Source organism: Sinocyclocheilus rhinocerous, unplaced genomic scaffold (assembly GCF_001515625.1).
Source record: "Sinocyclocheilus rhinocerous isolate Xijiao unplaced genomic scaffold, SAMN03320098_v1.1 scaffold1314, whole genome shotgun sequence".
NCBI lineage: Eukaryota > Metazoa > Chordata > Actinopteri > Cypriniformes > Cyprinidae > Sinocyclocheilus > Sinocyclocheilus rhinocerous.
This window is the reverse complement of record NW_015644118.1, coordinates 772,998-786,915: the sequence shown is the minus strand read 5'-3', so window position 1 is coordinate 786,915 and position 13,918 is coordinate 772,998. Positions and strand designations below refer to the sequence as shown.

Sequence of the window (13,918 nt, the reverse complement as noted above, 5' to 3'; positions counted from 1 at the left end):
ATTGCCATTTACTAAAATAGACACTTGTACAATTATGCCGGAGGTATTTATTAACATTTTTATGTTTTTCTTTTTAATTTATAAAAGTTGTAATTTACTGAACCATGCTTGAGACAGTCACACCATTGGACAATTTTGAGATTTGGCTCAAAAATTTTAAAAATCTAATAACACTGCAGCTTTTATTACAACAGGTTCATGTAGGACAAAGAAATGTTTAATGATTTATTGCATTTTAAATAACAACGGACTTTGGCCAGTAAGCATCCATTTAGCAACCACATAGCAACATGCTCAGAACACTCTTGTACTTGCCTACTCTTTCTCCTTCTGTCTTATTCTTTCTCTTTCTCTTTTCCTCTCCCTTCCCTCATTCTCTCCTGGTCAGGGGTCTGAGGTTAAAAGCCACTCTTGTCACTCAGGGTTTTCCTGCTGACATCAGCCACTCACCTAAGAGAAAGAGTAAGGAGAGCATTTCTCCCTCCTTTTTAAAAGAAGGCAGTAGTTGACAGAGGCGTAAAAAAGCACTCAAGCTCAGAGCAATGTCCCTGTGTCAGCGTGGCAGGCAACAATAACAGGGTTACAGGAGTGCCGCCCCTAATGGGGCGCAAACTGCCAATGGGGCACAAATGCAAGCGTACTGCTCAACTACCGGTGCAGCTTGCACATTCAGTCTTCATACATACTGTAACAATTACTTTAAATATACGGGTGAGAAAATAGGATTGGATTAATTTCTTTTCAAGGTGGCATGTTACCTAAGAACTGGTAGCAGTGTTATTTTAGTAACGAGATACTATTATAGTTTTTATTTTGATATTCTGTTTTCATTTCCAGTTACAGTTACTTTACAGTTACTTTAAATTACAGTTTTAGTAGTTTTATATATTTGTATTTTTTAATTACTCTTTTAGTTATTTTAGTAAGTCAAGTTAAACTAAATGTTGCCTTGACAACTAGCTGAAAAAAATTGTTTTATTTTATTTCAGTTAATGTTTGTTATTTTGTGAAATAGTAACAAATTTTGTTATATAACCATTTTTTATGGTTTTAGTATTAGTTAACTATAATAACCTTGACTGGTAGATGTTTAGTGTTAGAATCTAGAATTGTATTTAAATTATATTATGTTAAAGTTTAGTAAAATTTTAAGGAAAAATATTATTGTTATTAATTCCTAAAATTTAGCACAAAATATTTTTATTATACAAATATTAAAATAATAAATCCCTGTAACACATTTTATTAATTTTGATTTCTTTTATTTAAAGGTGACATATTATGCCCCTTTTTACAATATGTAATATAAGTCTCTGGTGTCCTCAGAATGTGTCTGTGAAGTTTCAGCTCAAAATACTCCACAGATCATTTACCGTATTGGCCCGAATATAAGACGACCCTGATTATAAGACGACCCCCCTTTTTCCAGATGTACCTTTTGGAAAAAGGCTTTTTAAAAACCAAATCTTGTTTTTTCTCAGTAAAACACATTTTGTCTTCAATTATTTTCATATTGCATATTTTTCCTATTTTAATTTTTGTTTTGAAAGTATGGTAAAAACTGGTAAAATGTACCAAGAAACTTACAGATGAAGGGGCGGTAATATTATAATGAGATCCCTTTGCCACGTCACCAAGGGAGCAAAATCAGACGCACTTGTTTTCTCAGATGCGTGCAGAAAAAGGCTTGCCTAAACAAAGTGATTGGGTTAATCTTTTTCACATTTCCTTGGTTGGTAGATGCACCAGGGACCTGATTATAGCACTAAAAACCTGGAAAAGTCAGATTTTCATGATATGTCACCTTTAAATAGTTATGTATGTTGCAATGAAACAACTATCAATAAATTAAGAATTATTGTGTTGTATCATATCTGCTCAGCATCATTTTATCAGTTCAGCCGTGCACTTAAAAAAATACAATTTGCAGTTAGACAAAAAAGTACTTTTAGAAGAATCAAAATGTAATGTTATTAAGTTCTCATAATTTTATTAGAATAAAGGAATACAATTTCACAAAAAGTTGACTTATTATGAAAATAAAGTCACAACATTTGCCCCTAAAGTCTGTCTCTGACTCCCTTGCTCAAAATACAACAAAATGCAAATATACCCAACAGTATTAATACTTCTTTCTTGTGTTCTCTCTCTTTCTCTAGCCTCAGCTTGTGAGTTTGCAGAAATCGTTGAGTTACTCCTGAAGGCCGGAGCTGACCCGTCAATCAAAGATAAAGAAGGTTCCCTTCCAGAGGAGGTGACAGAGTCTAGCGCCATCTCTTCTCTCCTGCGCCAGTACACTGCTCCTAAAGGCTAAATCTCACTCTGTGAAATCTTACTCCACAAAATGAAACCCAATCCACATGATCACCATCCAGTTAAAAGTTCATACAAACTGTGCTGCTCGTCCAAATGGTACATGCCTGATGTCAAACTGACACTAGTTCTAGAACTACTATCATTGATTCCATTTGGCTGTGCAGCACAGATGTTATACTTTCAAACAGCTAAGTTCAGACAACCTGTCCTCCCCCGTCCTAGAATGGTACATTCCAATGAATGTGTTACTGTTGTTACTATTAAAGACATGGAATCTTACAATGGAGTCTCCTTTTTTACTTGTTTGTTACTTGTTTTCTAGAGGTTTTCTGCCATTATACGCTGTTCTTTAATTATAGCATGACCATATTCCAGCAAACATTTCTTTAGGAAGTCAATACAGAATGGTTTTACTATTGCATGAAATTCAGTGTTTTTCAATAAAATGTGAACAGTAGTGCTTCGGGATCATGGTAGATGTCAATCATTGTGCCGATTGTGATATAAATGATTTGAAACTGGGAGAAACATTGAGGAATGGAAGTTTGATAAGCACACAAATTTTGTTCCTGATTTGATGGATATTAAAACCTCTTTTTGCTTCTCCGTTTAGGATCCAGACATTAAATACACAATAGTATTAAAGAAATAGTTGCATGAATAAAAATTTGCCAAGACATAGATGAGTTTGTTTGTTCATCGGAACAGATTTTAAGAAATTTTGTATTGCATCACTTGCTCACCAATGGATCCTCTAGTCTACAGTAAATGGGTGCCATCAGAATGAGAGTCCAAACAGCTGGTAAAAACATCACAAAAATCCACAAGTAATCCACATGACTCCAGTCCATCAATTAACATCTTGTGAAGTGAAAAGCTGCATGTTTGTGAGAAATCCATCAAGGTGTTTTAACTTTAAACTGACGCTTCTGGACAAAATCCAAAAAGAGTCCATAATCCATAATAAGGCTTCCTCCAGTGAAATGTCCATCCCCTTTTGTCATCTCACATCAAAATCCACCGACATATTGTTTAGAACACATGGTTTAGAACTGTTTTGGTCTGTTTTCACTTGTAAACATTGCTTGATCTGAGCATATTTCTCTCCTGATTCAGACAAAAAAAATTCACTGGAGAAAGCAATGTTACAGATAGAAGACTTGTATTTTAGCAGAAAGCAAGAGTATGAAGATAAAAATGGCTTGATGAATTTGTTACAAACTCAAAACCTTTTGCTTCATAAGATGTTAATTGACAGACTGAAGTCGTGAGGATTACTGTTGGGACTCTCATTCTGACGGCACCTATTCACTGCAGAGGATCCATTTGGTAAATGGTCTAAATTTTTCCATATCTGTTACAATGAAGAAACAAACTCATCTACATCTTGGATAGCCTGAGGTTGAGTATATTTTCAGCAAATTTTTATTTTTGGGTAAACTATTCCTTTCATAGTAAATGTAGCACAATTCTTAATTACATTGGTTTTACTTAGAGGTCTCTGGAGGGTAAATAGCACGAAGTACATCTGATCAATGTCTTCATGCTGTTATTTCATTTTTGGCTTTTTTAATTTTTATGCTTTAAAACCACAAATACACTGGGTGACTTTAAGTGTTTCTGAACACTTTCCAAAGAGCCAATACATAGGAATCCTCAAACTTTGTTTTACCCAAAGTTCTACAGCTGATACACCTTTGTTCAAAAACAGTGGGATCACTATATCTTAGAGTATGACGTATTGAATAAAAACTAAGCTCAAGTGGAGGAATGGGAAACATTAGCCGGGTCTGGGTCTGTAGAGCTGCATCCCTCCTCGAGAGCAAGATCCTCTGTCTGTCTCTTTAGATATTCCATAGACAGGCTGGAATTATGGTATCGGTTTGTTTATAAAGGCTGTTTGTCCCTTATTCCGGTAATTTCCATAAATCCACTGGAGTTGGGGGAGGGTCAATGCCGCTGATGGCATCCTCCGTGGGCTTGTCTGCACGACAGTGACACTAAGCCCATTACGTTTCCATTATGTGCCTCAATTTCCCTCAGAGCTCTTCACTTTTGACACGGACTCCACTAAAATCATGTCCCATATTGCTCAGCTTTCTTTACTTAACGTTTATGCATTTTTACAAGTCGCCTCTCTGGATGCTTCCCTAACACCATTAGTGGCAGATGGTGGAGGTTTGTTACTCTCACTCTTTCTCTCTCTCACTGTCTGTCCCTTTCATTTTCTCTCTCTCTATTCAGCCAGTTGTCCAGCTTATAAATGGAATGGCATGTACTGGGCTACTCTTAATGCAATGCTTTACTTCACCCTCACTTAGAATTTGCCAGCCAGCAAAAAACACTGAAAAATATCCCACTAATATCTCAAAAAAAGAGGCTGTAGTGATGACGTATTTTTGTAGACCAATCCGAAAGTTAACATCACCTTGGTTACCTCGACAAAAACCCAATAGGATTGTGGATTCATTCGTTTTTGAATTATTGCAGAAAATAAGATCTGTGACCAACAAATGTTTATGATTCTTACACATGTTGTTAAAATGAACACAACTTTTATGAATTTTGAGGCCTTAATACAGAAATAAAAAGCTAAATGTAGGCTATGAACAAACAACACCATGGTTGCATGACTTCAGCGTGGCCATCACTTCCAAAAAACATTTGAAAGTTTGAGTTAGAACAGTTTGCAGGAGCGCAATCATAAAAACAACAAGACTTTGAAAGCAGCCTAGCGAGTAGATGAATTTTCCTGTTCGGTGTGATTACATTCAATGTCCCAGACAACCTCTGTAGTCCCATTTAGCCACTTGTTAAAGGGGTCATATGATGCGATTTCAATTTTTCCTTTCTCTTTGGAGTGTTACAAGCTCTTTGTGCATAAAGAAGATCTGTAAAGTTGCAAAGACTAAAGTCTCAAATCCAAAGAGATATTCTGTATAAAAGTTAAGAGTCAACCATGCCTACCTAAAACGGCTCGTTCTAACACACCCCCACATGTCTACGTCACGATGTGGGAAGATTTGCATAACGCCGCCCAAATGTTCACGCAAAGAAAGAAGGCGTAACTTTTATTCTCGCTGTAGTATTGTTTTTGCCGCCGCCGCCATGTCGTGAAGGCGCTGTGTGTTTCGTTGTGAAAGCGAAACTACTTTGTTTGGTCTTCCAAAAGAGGACGATATCCGCTTCGTCATGCCTGGAGCTGATCCGTGCTGGTCGCTGAGGAAATACATCAACTTCGCGCTGTGGATCGCCGGATCAGCTTTCACCGTGGACGAAGCGGAGTCCAGCCCGGGGTCGTCACATGTGGTTGCTGCAAGCCCGCCCACCTCCGCTCACTCAAGCCCGCCCGCCGCTTTATTACACCAAATACACAAAATAATGTTCTTTTTAGCAACATCATATGACCCCTTTAACAATGGTTTTACTTTTGTATTAACCATAAACCCATTCAAAAACCCACTGACTTCAAGGTGATGGACCCGGAAGTGCTAAAATGCAAGCTCACATGTTTTTGCTTACAAAAACACGTCATCCCTTCAGCATTCAATAAGTAATTGCGTCCCAAATGGCGCACTATACACTATGCACTTATACACTATATGCATGTAGGCTACTCAGCCATGTAGTGTATGAAATAAGTGAATTGAGACGCCTCTAGTAATTGTTCTGACAATGTTTCTATGGATGACAGTGAATATTATAACATTCCAGACCACTGGATGGTACATTGACCAATCAGAATCAAGTATTCCAGAGAGCTGAGTAATAAACATGAGTTCCAGTCAATCAAAGGCCTAGGTCGTTCTGATTGAGTAGGTCATTAACTTGAGCTTCTTTATTACATAAAATGCAAATGAGAATACTGCCCACTACACCTCTAAAGTTACAGTAATACTAACATGTGACCGTTTGTCCTTGCAAAATGACCCTTTCTTTCTTTGTATGGCTGTTGAATTAAAATGCCAAACAGGATGTCAGTGAACGCCATCATACACAAGAGAAAAATACCCCGTCTATGCAGCCCAGATTAAATTTAGGCTGAATAACTATTTGCATGTTAATTTATTCCTTCTCACCCGGGAGGCTGGTGAATCGCTGGCTTCAGGAAGTTCGTAATAAAAGCTCGCAGATCGATGATAATGGCATTTGCGCTTGTGTTTGTCATCTTTGCAAAAGCAACAGTGCAGGAATTTGCTCAGATTTATATGTATACTAGTGCTGTAAGTGGCGTGTAAATTATCCCAGCTGTCTTTGTCGCTGTTTATCTTTGTAAGACTGAACTATTAAAGGCCGTACATTAATGGCCGCGGCAGCCCCAATCAATGGCTGAGTGAAATCAGTTTGTTTGTGGCGTTTCTCTGCAAAGAGCGCCTGTTTTGCTATCTTTTTCTTCCAACCCCCCGTCTCCTCTGTTTTCCAGTTAAGCACAGGCTGAAAACATAACCTAACCACATTAATACTACAATTTTATTGTTTTAGATAACACATTTTGCCGCCTTTGTGCGTTTGAACTAATGGGATAGTTTAGGAAGTGGTTTTGAGACGCATACAAGACGCAAAAATGTAATTGCACCTGGTGGTGTCTATATAGCATACATGATAGGCTATATATCCAAACATAAATAGCAATGTAGCTTTTTTGGTACATGGAATGCACATTCCCATACAAATCGAATCCATATCCGTCAAAAAGCACGTATCCAACTTGTACATCTTTTGAATGTGGGATTTTACTCACAGTTGGGTTTTCTGGCCATTGAGAACGTAAGGCAGCCTGTTTGTCCTCATTTCACAGAGCAGTTTTACAATTAGGTAACATTTAGAGGATTAGGGAAGGTTTGACTAAACAGCAATCTGCTACAGTCTATGGAAGCAGAAGGATGAGCGTCTGATGAAAGTTCCACATGTTTGTGTGTGTGGCGGGCTTTGCAGAAATGTTCCTTTGTTCCCGTAAAACCAAAACGTATGGACACATAGAAACATAGTTTTTGTAGTTAATACCGCGAACTGAGTATTTGTTGACGTACACAATACCACCAATTTACAAAACAATAAAAAATCTGTTATTTTATTGCTTGAAATAGCCTATGCAAAGTGTTCATATTATAATACTCCTTAGCCTATATTGTGAATAAAATGAAGTAATTCAGCTAGAGTCCCTCGTAAACATTTTAAAACCCCGCTTGGTCAATTTTATATTTTGCGAACAAATGGCAGATTTAATTGAGATGACATAATTAAACATGGTGACATCAGTAGTTGAGTTTAATGACTTTAAACCAGGTTGCTCGACACAAAGCCAGCGTTGTGAGATTATACATTTTCTTATATAGGCTATATTAGTTTTTTTTTTTTATACAATAGCCTATGTGTAATGTATGGGAATAACCTATTTACTACAAAAACAACTAATATGTGTTATGCTAAGCTGTGTTTAACTTTACTTTCAAAATTAATAAAAGCGTGTGAAATAAATAAAAAAGAACATCGTAGTAACCCAAAGACGATTCGGCTTTATTTCTCCATATAGATTTGACTGTACACAATTCATACCATTGGACAGAAGGCATATAGGACTAAATTCAGTGCTCTTTTTCCCCCCAGCGATCCATAGCAATAAATAGTGCTCATGAAACAAGACTGTTGACACTTTTTGAGACTTTACAAAATTTACAGCCATTAAGACTCAACAAAACATTATTTCTTAATGGTTATTTTTCTTTTTTCCATGTTGCCCTTTGTTAGCTTATATGTTCACTCTTTCAGCATAGCGTCATCTTTACTCGGTTTACCATTATGTGGGTCCAAATTTTGCCACAACAAATTTTCCTCATGTTTACAATTGTATCACCAGTTTTATAGTTTTACATCAACTCACTGTACTCTTTCCCATGATCCAACTCTTCATAATACTGACATTGGTACCCACAACAGGAATAAATAACACTCAATCCTCTTAGTTGTTGCTTAAATGTGTCAAATAAGAAAAAAAAATACAGTGTAAGTTTCCCTTTCACATGTTTTGCTTGATAATAATTGGTCAGGCCATTAAGGTACTTGTATCTGTGTAATGGAAATCCAATGTTGTCATCTGCTCTGAAATAAATGACATTCGAATACATGTATGATATCCATTTTTGCTCATGGAGCAATGAGTAGGAAATGAGGGAAACAAATGGCAATGGGAAACAAAGGTATTTTGATGGTAATAAAAACCGTATCAAGATCAAATATACTAAACAGTACCAGAAATAAATAGTAACTTTAATTTTAATCTTTTAAGCTAATTATTTTGTTTCATTGCTGAGCCAGAATGCCTGAAGATAACGGAAAAACACTGAACAGACAGGGACCATTGACACAGATATTTTTATGACAACTCAGAGCAGTGCATGCGGATTCATCCTTATTAAAAATAATTTGTATCTATTCTTCAGACCTAATGTGAAGGGCCATCTCTAGTAGAGCCACTAGAAAGTTTCAACCATTAAAATCCCAAACCCTTGTAAGTAGGAAAGATACACTTGTGCCACTTGTTTAAATATCTCTCCTTGTTCGATGCGCTCCTCTCTTTCCCGTATCCAGCCTGCCATGTGCAGTCGAGGAGGAACATACAGTAAAGTGCGTCGCGGACGGTTCTCTTCCTCATTCGGAAACATGCATGGACCCTCTTGTTCTCAAAAACGTGGTGGATCGTGATTGTTTTTCCAGGGTGGTCTGGGGTTTGAACGCCATTTGCAGCTGCACACCATTTCATGCTGGAAATCATCCAATCCAGTTTTGAGAACAATGAAAAAATATGAGTTACAAAATTATGATACAGTGCAGACATTCCACGGCGGGTTGCTCGTATCAGCACACCATTCAGCAAGGTCAAGTCACCGTGTTAAAGTAGGTGCCGTTTTGGGCCTTGCCACACAAACGTCGCCAGTTCTGGGAAAGATGTCTATAAAATCTTCAAATTTCTTGTCCATAGTACCCCACTTTCCATTATGACCTTTGACCTCAGAACTGGGAGTGGTCCATTTCATCGAGCCACGAGGCAGGGCTGGTGGGGAAGTCTGGGTAGCCCGTGCTGCTTCCTGTCGACAGGTCAGAGGTGGGTCCCCCGGCCATTGCTCTCAGAGCTTGACCTACGCTGGGCTGACTGCCCTGACCCATGATGCTGTCCATGTTGAAGCCTAAGTTGTTGAGCAGCGGGGTGTGGCCTGGGAGGGAAGTGATGGATGAGGGGGACTGTGGCAGGCCGTAGGGACTTCCTGCCCGCAGGTCATGGTAAGGCTGCCCACCCCCCTCCAAGGAAAAGCTCCCGTTGAGCATGTTGCCGTTCGTGATGTCTCCGACGCTTCCATACAAGCCGTTAGCATGACCAAGGTCTGACAGGATCTGGTCTTCTGTTGGTGAGAGCAGACAAAATCAGTTTCAAGATTGTTTCCACAAAAAATACAACTACACCGAAAAAAAAAATTGGTGTAGAAACAATTTTTCACTCAGAAATTGCTAGGAAATTTCACAATTATTTACAAAGAAATGGAAAATAACATTGAATTAAACATTAAATTTTGAAGTAGAGAGACTGAAACAGTATTTTCTTGTCATTTTTTACAGTGTACATTACTGTTCAACAGTTTGGGGTGAGTTAATTTTTTACATTTTTTAATAGAAATTAATACTTTTATTTAACAAGGATGCATTAAATAGATCAAAAGTGACAGTAAAGACATTTATAATGTTATAAAAGATTTCTGTTTCAAATAAATGTTGTTCTTTTGAACTTTCTATTAATCAAAGAATCCTGAAAACAAGAGTTTCCACTGAAATATTAAGCAGCTCAACTGTTTTCAACATTGATGATAATAAGAAATGTTTCTTGAGGCATATTAGAATTATTTCTGAGGGATCATGTGACACTGAAGACTGGAGTAATGGCTGCTAAAAACTTAGCTTTGCCGTCACAGAAATAAATTACATTTTAAAATACACTAAAATAGGAAACGGTTATTTTAAACAGTAATAATATTTCACAATATTACCATTTTTACTGAGCAAATTTGATCAAAAACATCAACAACAACAAAATCTTACTGACACCAAACTTTTGAATGGTAGTGTATAGATGCTCTTACACACAGAAGAAGAAGAATTGCAGTTATGACAAAGACCTCATAAATAACCATTTTAAAAAGGGGATTACATGCTTCTGGAAATATCTGAGATGCGATGAGCATTTGTGATTTACTTCCCATACTCACAGGAGCGCAACCAGACTCTTTTCTTTCAACAACAACAAAGGTCCTCTTTAATCGACTAAAAGCTTCACCAATTTTATAGAGTTTGTGCATCGCTGCTTTCATTTCTCGTAAACACGGCCTCTCTTTGAAAGTGGCTCTAGACTTTTATGAGTTCTCAAAACGGGCTGACAAAAATGAAATAATCATTAAAAAAAAAAAAACATAGCAGAACCAAAAACCTCATTTGAATATTCCAAACAATCCACCTAGTGGCATATTTTCAAAATAAAAGGCAAGTTAATGCATGAAGGGAAATAAAAAAAAAAAGTTTTTGAAAAGAATTCAAAGAAGAGAGAGAAGACAGAAAGCAAGGCATCATGGGAGATGTAAATAGACTTGCCTCTGAAACTAAGCTCACTATCGCTGAGTCCTGCATCATCGGCTGAGCTCTCCTTCTCCGTCTTACTGGACCCTCGATTGCGTTTGACACTTTTGTAGAACTGACCCCAGCGGTGCCGACCAGCGTCCTTCTTCAGCCGTTTCTCTTTTGCTCGCCTGTTTTGAAACCACACCTGTGGACAGACAAGCCTCAGTAAAAACACGGATAGCCATTTAATCATATTCAACACTTTAGAGCTTCAATTGTGGCTTATAGTCTCACCTGCACCACTCTCATGTCCAGGCCCGTTTCTGAGGAGAGCTGCTCACGCACATGTCGTGCTGGCTTAGGTGAGTTCTTGTAGGCGCTTTTGAGTGTCTCCAGCTGTTTGGCTGTGATGGTGGTTCGTGGACGTTTTGCTCCTGTCTCTGAATCATCTGTAACACACAAATTTGAAGAAATTGTGTCATTTCTGTGCTGCTAAACAGAATTGTACTTGATGCCCCTGTCTGCAATTGGTTGGTCAAACAAATAGCCCTGCCCCACTTATTTATAGATGCCTTTGCATATTAGGATGGGGAACAAAGTATTTTTACAATATATATCATGCTCACTAAGGCTACATTTATTCGATCAAAATACAGTAGAAACCTAATATTTTGAAATATTATAACAATTTAAAATAACTGTTTTCTATTATAAATCGTAATTTATTCCTGTGATGGCAAAACTGAATTTTCAGCATCATTACTCCAGTCTTCAGTGTCACATGATCCTTCAGAAATCATTCTAATATGCTGATTTAGTGCTCAAAAATATTTCCTATTATTATCCATGTTAAAAACAGTTGTGCTGCATAATATTTTTTGTGGAAACCATGATACATTTTGTTTTTCAGGATTCTTCCATGAATAGAAAAATGAAAAATAAAAAAAATAAAAATCTATTTCATATATAAAATCTTTTATAACATTTACATCTTTACTGATCCATTAAGCAATAAAACAGTAAAGTGAGTTCATAATGTCATATAATATAATTATATCATAATATAATATCTTCTAATATAATATAAGTAGTTCATAATATTTTAAATAACCGACTTTTAAACGAACTGAAATAACTGTCATAATGAAAAACACAAGCATAAAGGTGAAAGCTAGTATGAGCAGGACTGAACTGAACTAAAAAAAAGTGAATACATTTTTTTCAATTCAACTAAACTGATTCACTGTTGAAGTGAAGCAAATTTCTTAAGCATGAGGCAAAATGTCAGGAGCTCATCTACCGTGAGGTACGAGTAAAGAAGAGTTTGTGGGATGCTTTGAGTGGAAGTGCTGTGATATGGCCAGTCGATACTCTCCTGAAACTGTCACACTGTGGCGGAAGAGGGAATAAATCTCTCCTGAGAATGGCATGCCAGTGCGAGTTATTGGGGCCCTACCATAAAAGTGCATTGCATCACTTAATATAATCAATCAACAGCCCACAGAAATCTCCATAAATTCAGCGTGAGGGGCTTTCAGAGGCAGATCCATGAGAGGTCAGATCACCGAGGGACTTAATATGCCAGACACTGAGACCCCACTAGACTGTAGTTAATGATGATTTTGTCTCCTTACTACCATCCTGTTGCCTCCTCTGATCTCTCGGTGTCTCTGTATGATTGTAAAAGAAGAAGTTAATTACACCATCTCCACTCCTGAACTTTGCTGTCAGAATGATTTCCAATTGGGACAGAAAATCCAGTGATGTGGGCCGAGTCTGGGACAATGCATCTATATACCACCAGTTCAGGAAACAACTACAATTCTAATGGGTCAGTAGCAACCGGAATAACTCATGAATATAAATATTAATTAATTCAAATGTCATCTATCTATCTATCTATCTAGATTCTGATACAGACGCCTGACCGCTTTTATCAAAATCTTTCACAAATTATAACACAATCATATTCATTTTTTTAAATGTTACAAAGCTCAAAATGTACCGCATAACAGGAACAACCAACTGATGGTTCAAGAGGGCATGATTTACACAGATCTCAAGACAGCAGCTCACCATTTTGTTTGGCTGTTTCATAGTCCTCCTTGCACACGAGCCTCCCGTCCTCCATGAGGTAGAACTCATCACCGGTGGCCAGCTGCCTGCTGCACATTACGCAGGCGAAGCAGTGAAGGTGGTACACCAAGTCCTGAGCTTTCCGGACCACCTGCGTCGGGGGAATCCCCTGCTGGCACGATGCACATTTTGTCCCAAAACGTCTGCAGGTACACAAATAGAGACACCTCAGTTTGAAACAGATTCAAATTCAGGTATTATGCCTTAATCACCAGCAAAACCTGCCACAAAGATATGATTCCTATCTTCCTTTGAGCCAGGTTACAAGCATTTGTTCAATGATTTTCACATGTATGAAGTATTCTGAAGACATTCTTTTATGCCTAATCCTGATTTCAAGGTGACAATTATTGCCAGCGACAGAAGAAAATGCAAACATGACCCAGATGTTTTCTGCATCTATGGGTGTTTTAATATGTCCAAACAGTGACAGAAAATTACAGATTTTGTGAACAAATGCTTATTTATAAACTTGTGTTTATGTAACACATTTTTCCTACTCCTTTGCAGATTGTAAGTTAAATTATAAATTTTGAATACTTATTTTTGCCATTAAAAATGAAACTTTCGACATTTAGATGTTACATGTTATTTAGATAAGCGCATTAAAGCTGATATATACTGTTCCTGTGGCTCAGTGGTAGAGCATTGCATTAGCAGCGCAAAAGGTTGTGGGTTCGATTCCCAGGGAACACACATACTGGTAAAAAATGAAACTTTCGACATTTAGATGTTACATGTTATTTAGATAAGCGCATTAAAGCTGATATATACTGTTCCTGTGGCTCAGTGGTAGAGCATTGCATTAGCAGCGCAAAAGGTTGTGGGTTCGATTCCCAGGGAACACACATACTGGTAAAAAATG

General features: G+C 37.5%; 2 protein-coding genes across 4 annotated transcripts in view; one reads left to right on the top strand and one right to left on the bottom strand.

Moving 5' to 3' along the window:
• LOC107758008 (acyl-CoA-binding domain-containing protein 6-like) overlaps positions 1 to 2,595 on the top strand; it is a 33,410-nt gene extending 30,815 nt beyond the window's left edge. For both annotated transcript variants that reach the window (XM_016575638.1, XM_016575637.1), the window contains one exon: positions 2,160 to 2,595. In XM_016575638.1, coding sequence (XP_016431124.1) covers positions 2,160 to 2,314 — 155 coding nt within the window. In that variant the 3' untranslated portion in view covers positions 2,315 to 2,595. The remainder of the gene's footprint in view (positions 1 to 2,159) is intronic.
• The window catches only part of LOC107758007 (LIM/homeobox protein Lhx4-like), a 23,313-nt gene that overhangs the window by 1,599 nt on the left and 7,796 nt on the right, over positions 1 to 13,918 (bottom strand). Inside the window, exons 4-6 of one of the 2 annotated variants that reach the window (XR_001641982.1) lie at positions 11,212 to 11,366; positions 10,951 to 11,122; positions 8,016 to 9,713 (exon numbers count right to left, since the gene is read on the bottom strand). Coding sequence is in view for 1 of the 2 variants with exons in the window: in XM_016575635.1 (XP_016431121.1) it covers positions 9,325 to 9,713; positions 10,951 to 11,122; positions 11,212 to 11,366 (716 nt within the window). In the remaining variant the exon portion in view is untranslated. Of the gene's footprint in view, positions 1 to 7,832; positions 9,714 to 10,950; positions 11,123 to 11,211; positions 11,367 to 13,918 lie in introns of those variants that run through there. The other variant, XM_016575635.1, reaches the window with a different exon arrangement.